This window comes from Talpa europaea, assembly GCF_964194135.1.
Source record: "Talpa europaea genome assembly, chromosome: 15".
Lineage (NCBI taxonomy): Eukaryota > Metazoa > Chordata > Mammalia > Eulipotyphla > Talpidae > Talpa > Talpa europaea.
In genome coordinates, this window is record NC_140083.1 from 34,285,282 (window position 1) to 34,293,626 (window position 8,345).

Genomic DNA, 8,345 nt, shown 5'->3' on the forward strand with positions numbered 1-8,345 from the left:
GGTGGGAAGAAAAATGGATTTTTTAACCAATGGCTTATACACTGGGGAGAGACCCAGCAGTCCATCCTCACGATCAGTGTGAGATAGACTAGTGAGTGAGCACAAGATCATCAGTTTAAAAAAGGAGAGGGGGCCTCCCCGGTGGCGCAGCGGTTGAGCGCTGGGTTGCGAAGCTGCCCACAGCCTCTGCAGCGCTGGTTCGATCCCCGGCTGCTCCCAAGCCACCAGAGGAGGGTCCCACATAGCGCACAGACCTCTCCTGCCGCCCGCTGCTCCCCTCAGCAGTGTACTTCGGTCCTTCTGCCTGCTCTGCTCCCCGCTCTGGCTCTGGTGGATTCTCTTGCCCTCCCGCGCTTCTGACTGTACCCAGTGCTTGTATAAATAAATAAAAATAAAAATAAATCTTAAAAAAAAAAATAAATAAAAAATAAAAAGAGGAGAGGGCCTCCCTGGTGGCGCAAGGGGTTAAGATGCAACCTATGAAGCTATCCGCAGCCACCACTGCAGCACGAGTTTGATCCCTGGGCCAGGGAGCTACCCACATGGTGTAGCAGACCTCTCCTGTCTCGCCTGCTGCTCCCCTCAGCAGTGTATTTCAGTCAATCTGCCTGTTCTGCTCCCCATTCTGTCTCTGGTGAATCCTTTCACCTCCTGCATCTCTGGCCTGTACCCCAGTTCTTGTGTGCATAATAAATAAATCTTTAAAAAAATTAAAAAGAGGAGATTCCCAACTCTTCTCTCCATCAGCCCATCCCACATATTTCCCCATCTCTGGAATCACCAGAGGAGTATATATTGATTGAGAAGCATAAATACTTCCATTTGTACAGTTTTTTGACAGTTGCAGGACATTCTTGAACATGTTATTTCAAATTTTCAATAAAACCAAATAGGAGCAGTCGAGTGTTATTTTCCACTTCCAGCCTAGAAAACTGAGGTTCCACTGCTAACAGGCTTTGCACATCTATGAAGCAATCAAACTAGAACTGGAGCTCTGTTCTAGAGAATCTAAAACCCTAAGCACCAGATCCACTGCCCACAACTTCATGGTCAGATCTTAATCTCCACATTCAAATCAAGCCTATAACTTCTCTGCATAATTGCCTTGAAGGTCCAAGTCCATTAACCCTTGTATTTCCAAATAACTGCAAAATCCTCTATTTAAAAAAAAATCCCCATGGTCAAAAGGCAAAGAATTCCACAAGCTGCCATTACGCCCTCTTACAATCACAGAGCACGTGGAACCTGCAGGACTCGGTACTTCCCAAAGCAGAAGTCCAGACCCCAGGGCTGGCAGACCTCACTTGTACTGGGAGTAAGTAAGTGCAAGGTGTTGTGATCCACAGTGGCACCAAAGGAAGCGAAAAAAGGAAGGACATCCTACCCCTGGATGGTGTATTTTTCTGGGTCCGTGAGATAGTCAGTCTCAACTTTATTCTGCCTTATTTGGGATAAAAAGGGACAGGTCTTTACAAGTTTTCATCTTCTATCAAAGAAGCCACCACTGCAGCAAAGGGGCTTTAGATGGACTTTTCAAGGGTATCTGTCCCTTCTAGTCTGCCTGCAGGGAAATTTGCAGCCTAACTCTGAGACCCTCAGATAGAGCAATAATTTGTTATAGAACAATAGGTGACAGTCCTACTTCGTCCATTCATCTGCTGCCTATGAGAAGGAAACGGGGATGTTTTAGGAGTTAGCATCTCAGTTCTCATGTGGGGAATTGTCTGGGTTTCCCATGACCTCTGCGCCTACATTTTCGATATACTAGACGTCTCACGGTTTCCAGAACACATGTTCATTTTCACGTTATTTATGACATTTGGTATGTCCTATTTCTTGGCTCAAATTCTTACAAATGTCACCTTTTATCTCTGACTTGATACTTCCCTCCCCCAGAGGTGAACCATATGGCTTCTTCTTATGGTTGTAGCTTTATGAATAATTCTTTATTGCTTGATAGGTATTTGTTCATATATCTGCTCCTCTGCTTAACTGTGCACTTAGACCATAAAAAGGCTATCAGTATAATTCTATAAATACTCTCAGGTACTATAACTTTTGGTGAAATTGAAGGGAATTGGGGCTTCACAAATTATCTAGACAGAGCAAAAATTGTCTTTTATTATCTGAGTTTCATTTATCAGACTGTCTACTTTTCATTAAGAATAAAGAGGGAAGCACATTAACAATATGAAGGTGTTAGTAGTGGTTCTACTAAAAAGGACCCTCTTTTTCCTACTAGAAAAAGAAGAATTTATATTTAAAGGCAAATTGATGACTATTTACTGGTTTCAAAGCATATGGTGGAGCATTGTTGAAGAATTTATTAATAAGGTGTAGCATAGAGGTAATAGAGCTCACAGGAAGCTAACGCCAAGGTCCCAAAGTAATTTAATATCTTAGAAAATATGAAGCATGTTTAGATGGGAGGAAATAGGTATCAGTCTATAACTTGGTTGATTGTTTTCAAGATGGCAAAAAGTGACTGCCCATACTAACAATGATACACCTCATTTTTTCAAGGTGGCATAAATCAGGATTTGTGAGCAGAAATATAGAGATTAGTTAGACTTTTTTTTCAAAATGTCCTAATCTAATGGCTATACCAGGCCTACATTATAAATCATGAGGAGTAGATGACTAGGCTAGCTTCTAATCAGGGGCAAAGGCTTAGTGATAACCCCCCCAAAAAAAATACTTGTTCACTTTTAAAGATTGTTGGTAAGGAAAGCTCTTACAGTCTCAGTATCTCAAATTCTTTAAAATACTCTTAAGGTTGACCACACTGACCACCTTACTCATGGGCCCAGATATGTTTTTTAATATCCATCTAACTGACAGCAGGCTGATGCATTTTATATGCCCTTTCATGGGCAAAGAGTATTAGCTCTAGAAGAACCCTTGGCCTCCTTATTTCACAGATGGGGAAACTGAGATCCCAAGAAAGCTCTTGATTCAGCCTAGGCCAGCTGGAGGCAGACTTAACATCCACTGTCCCTCCAACAGTGTTATGTTCTACCACCAGCCTTCCCTCTCTCTGGGCTCTGAGCCACTGCTATGTCCTAAAGCAGAGTCCAAGGTCAAGTACCAAGGTTACACAAACATCTGCTCCCTTACTAAGGAGGTCAGCTGGTAGAAAAGAAAAAGACCAATGCACAAGTTTAGCTGCCTGCGACTGAGCTTCTGTTGTCAGTTGAGTCCTTTGTGGTTCTTTATGGTTACCAAAATACTGACTTTTCTGTATTTATTTTACTGTGTAACCCTCTATTGCTCTCTGTGATTAGCCAATAGCTTTGAGATTGTTCCATGAGCCAGATTCGAATGCCAAGAGACCCAAGATGGAGAAGACACTGACTTTGCTCTCAGAACTGCCAATCCAGTGGGGTCTATCATATACACCTCCTTTTTTCCCCCACTATATCCCTAAAAAAGGGAACAGAACAAAAGTATGTAGTGAAATGATTGTTTCATTCAATAATGAAGTGAAATTAGAATTCATCTAAGGAGACTGGTGTCATGAAGGTCACATACCCAGGACCAAGTCCAAGGTTCCCTGTTGTTTAGATGTGTACCCTCGGAGAAGTTCCTTAACACTTCTCTGAATCTCTACTTGTATGGATGATTATCTCTGCTTCACCAAATTATCAAAATGTTCAGGTGAGATAATTTGTGTAAAATGCATAGTACAGCCTGGCATAATTTGCTTATTTAATGATGCTTGAGGACACTCTGACTGTATCTTTTGCTTCTTCATAGTGTCAGTACGTGTATCTACATCAGTGTGTAAGAGACGTCCTCAGAGCAAGGAAACTACGAAGTGAGCAAGAAAACCCCTTATTTCCAATCTATGAAAATGTGAATCCAGAGTATCACAGAGGTAGGAGCTTACTTCACTAACTTATAAGTTCATTTATCAAGATATACTCGATTTGGAAAGTATTAATTACCTATGGCTCTTCCATCATGTGCTATCCATTTCTCCCCTACCCAAAGGCTTGAGGGGAAGGATGGGAAGACAGTGGAAAGAAATGTACCACCCTAGTAAAACAAGGTTCTCTGTGCAGTAAAATAATGTTGGACTCTTCTATGTGATGTTTTTCCCAAATTTTCTAGAACAAGTGTATAAACTTTTAACTGAAAATTTCAGTTGAAAAAAATTATGTGACTTTCTAAAAGGCACTGCTCTGATCAGACAATAATGACTTGGTAAGGGAAGGACCCTCATAAACTGTCCCACTCTGAACCATTATTATGACTTCATTTATCACATAAGCATTTGCAAACTTGATGTTGCATTGCATTATCTATGACGGCCTAACAAATTACCCGTAAGCTTAGCATGTTATTTCTTATCTCACAGTGTCTGTTGCTCAGAAATTTGGGAGGAGCTTAGCTGGGTGGTTCTGAGCCTGGGTATCTCAAGAAGTTGCAGCTAAGGGCTATTTGACTGGGGCTATAAGCATCCAAAGGCTCGGTGGGGGCAGAGGACCCATTCAAGATGGCTGGTTACTCACATGGCTGTGGTCAAGGGCCTCAGTTCCTGGCTACATGAAGCCACATTCACCTACAAATCAAATTGGTTTTTTGACAAACGTTATCTTAGAGCTATTTTATCTCCATTTCTAAATGATCTTCAATTTTCAATATCTGCTGACATTTTTTCTTTAGTCTCTGCACCCCTCAGCCCACCCACCTAGTCAATATGTGAAAAGGTAATAATCTGTAAAGCACAAGTGCATGAGAGCTACTATTAAAGTGAGTCCTGTTGTAAATCACTTAGTCTTTTTGTGTTGTAAATAAGTACCCTCTAATTTATCTGTACAGCAAATTAAATATTTTGCACGCCAGATTCTTTCAAAAGCTCCAGGATGGAAGGAGCTCTGGGGGATCTTGGTGATTTCTTTCTCTTGTTTTGACTTGTTCAAGACTTTTTTAAGAGTAATATTGGGTGCTTCTGAATGACGCTAACTATAGTCAGCATTTCTGAAAGTTAAAATCCAGGTCCTGGGTCTGCAGCTAATTAGCATTATCAAGCTGTGCAACCCTGAGTGAGTTATGCTGCCTCTCTGTGGGCTAACTTGTAAACCAGAGGAAGTGACTAGAATCACCTTTCCTTCCCACCCCATAATCTGTGCTTCTAATGGAATGGCCTAGCCCCCCAGGATGCTCTCATCCTAAACCCTGTTGAACTGAGTCATTTCTGTTGCTCTTTCCCATCTGTAATTTTCATTAACAGAATACACAACTCTAACACATCCTGTTCCAGTCTGTAATTACACTGTCCTTCCTTTTCAGATGCGGGCTATTCAAGGCATTAAGAATGTACCCGAAAATCTCCTGGAGAAAAGCTATTCACCGCATGATTTAAAAAAAAAATCTTGCTACATGCCCTACAGAGGTGCCAGCTGTTCTGTTGATACTGTGTATAATTTATTAATCTGGAGAATTTTAAAGAATTTATGTAATTTAAAGGTAACAGATATTATTGTACATAGTTGTATTTTGTAGTTCCTTCTGTAAATATGTATTTTTTTCATAATGTTTAATATTAAGCTTTATATAATACTATTTTTCCACACTAAAGTGTTTATGGATTGTTCTACATAAACTAACTCAACCTGTGTGACAGGTCTACTGGCAAAATGAGTATGAGGAGGCTGCAGGGGCCATCATCACTCAGACCATGGTTTTTACCTGTTTGATATTTGCTGAGCAGAAGGCAGGACTGGAGAGGGTAAATTTGTCTGACTTTACTGCATTGTTCTATAAAACTTGGGATGCAAATATGATCCAAAGGCTATCTGGGCAAATACAACAAAAAATTATGGGGGGAGGGTGGCTAAGCAGCACCAACGTGGAGGTGGTTGTGCCTGAACTAGTTACTCTCTCCCAATCCTCCTTCCCAGAGATTCAAGCCGAAGCAGTGGGCATAGGGGCAGTGTAACCTGCCCTGTCAGCCCAGGCTGGAGGGTTGAAAGTTCTGACAGAGAACAGACAAACGGAAGTCATGAGTTACTTGTGTTGAGAGCATTGCCACACATTCTCCTGGCTGGAAACACTGCATCACGAGCAGAGCCCCCCGTACGGAGATGAGAGGTGACTCCACTGCATCCGTGGTGTGGAGTGTGAAGTGTCTGCCCACACGTGAGTGCATCTGTTGGACACGCATCTTCTTGGCTGCATTTTTGAAATAGTCAAAATTATGCCAGTCATACTTGGTGTTCCCATTTCAAAAAATGATGGTGACAGATAATACCCCCAATCAAAAGACCTAATGTCAACGTTTTTAGTGGCATGCCCAGAAATGCGCTAAATAATTTTGAAGGACAAAAACAAAACTCAGCGGTACTTGGTATACAATTTTTCCAAAAGACTTTTTCAGTAAATCATTGAAGACCAAATATCAAGCAGTCACTCATTTGCATTTCATATAAAAGGCACAATATGTTCTACCACTTTGGTGTTCGGTATTTGTGCCTATTTTGACTGTAATAAATTTCAGTAAGCCAGAAAGTAGGTATTGGCCTTCTCAAGACCCAGGTCTGAGGGTCTTCTTGAGGAAAACTTGACAGGCCCTGTATTGTATGGAATCCTCACACCCACACCAGCTGGAAATATATGCCCTTCTTCTCACTACAAATGTCTCTGTAATAAATTTAAGAATTAGAGGTCAGATCTGTTGATTTCACAGCTTTATTTACAGAAAGAGAACACATCTTTTCAAAGAAGATATTTTTGCTCCACACCATAAAGTCCCATAAGGGATATTATAGGTAAGAGGCACAATGATTTAAAAGTCATTAAGTACATCTCAAATAGTTGAGTTTTTTTTAATCTCTAATCCAACTGGAAAATTTTTACAGGGTTATTTGAAGTTTAAAAGCAGGACAAATATTTTATCAGAATGAATGTGAAGCGTATTGAGAGGATGGCAAGCTTTCGGCTTCAATGTTCTCAGTGTCCTTGTAAATTGGCAGTGCTGGGTTCTGACTCTGTTTCATAGAACTAAGTGGATCTTTTAAAAAAGGAAAAATATATATGTAAGTGTGACAGACATACCAGAAAATGTAGGTCAGAGGCTTTTGAAATGTGGGATCTATTAGGAATAAAGTTCAGTATATTAAAAAGAAAAAGCAAGAGTAAAAATGAAAACATTTTTAAACTAATATCTCAATGCAAAGCACATTCAGACATGGAAAAATAAATTCATTTTGGGCTTTTCATCACTCAGAAAACTTTTAGTAAGTGCCTGCAACCTGCTTGGCAGTGTCCTAGAAACTACACATTGCTACCAATTGACACAAAGAAGATGCATCACAATAATCAAGTCAAGGTTATGGTTACTATTTTAAATTAAGCTTAAAAGAGGGCTTCAGTGAGATAAGTGAGCCATGCAGCCCTCCAAGGCCATAATGACAAGTGCTCAAAGTAAGAGCAAAATCATTGAATCCAGAGGGAGAAAACAATTAGTTGCACAAACCAAAAATTAAAACCATAAAAAAACTACATGTGTGTGTAATCCTAAGTAACATTCACTTACCTTAGTGTATCTGGGGCGGAATAAGGTATGAAATGGACATGACAAGGGAAAACTGTTTGTTCTTTTAGTCTTATCCAGGAAATATTTATTCCTATCCTCCACCTGTCTAATTTTAAATCTCCTTAGCAACAAATATTTCACTATCTTCTCTCCCCACCGTTACAGACTAAATACATAATCTAGTTGATCTGTTTATTAAATTTAGGAGGAAAAAAAGGTTTCCTTGACATTCAGCTCAATTGGTTGCATTTTAATTTAATCCCATCGTGTGCTCTGGCTTGGTAAACACCCTGTTTCCTGTCGTGGTGGGCATCCTGTCTCTGCACCTGTGCAGGGCTCTTTAATGATCAAGACTTCAAAGTACTTTTGAGCTATCAAATCTGGGGAGAGTCCTGTCTTGCATCTTAATAATTATTTATCCGTGCTCTTTATAATTAACTCCTTTAATCTCTACTCATTAAATCAATTTCATATTATCGTTCTGTTGCTCTCTGGATAGCGGCCAACTCTTCAGCTCTTGAATCAGATTTGTTAAAGATTTGTCTCCCTGACTAGACTTGCACGTACCTATCCTAAGAAATTCACCATCCCATAACCTTCCTGGCTTCCCTCTTCTCTTACTTCTCTTTCCCCTTCTCCCTTTTGAATATGTTTGCTTTCCAGTCAAATGTGATTTTATTTTCTGTTCGTCTATCTCCTTATACCCATTGTATACCCATTGGTATTTCACAGACTATGGTTTCATTTGTAAACAGTGAAATGGTCACAGCACACATACATTTTGAGGACAGTCTTTAATTAATTT

The 8,345-nt window shown here is 40.2% G+C and overlaps 1 protein-coding gene across 1 annotated transcript in view; it reads left to right on the forward strand.

The window, feature by feature from the left end:
• The window catches only part of PTPRB (protein tyrosine phosphatase receptor type B), a gene marked incomplete at its 3' end in the record, with an annotated part of 93,565 nt that extends 88,247 nt beyond the window's left edge, over nucleotides 1-5,318 (forward strand). Inside the window, exons 23-26 of the mRNA XM_084255981.1 lie at nucleotides 1,112-1,257; nucleotides 3,285-3,446; nucleotides 3,757-3,877; nucleotides 5,296-5,318. Of these exons, the coding sequence (XP_084112107.1) occupies nucleotides 1,112-1,257; nucleotides 3,285-3,446; nucleotides 3,757-3,877; nucleotides 5,296-5,318 (452 nt within the window). The remainder of the gene's footprint in view (nucleotides 1-1,111; nucleotides 1,258-3,284; nucleotides 3,447-3,756; nucleotides 3,878-5,295) is intronic.
• Nucleotides 5,319-8,345: the final 3,027 nt, after the last annotated feature.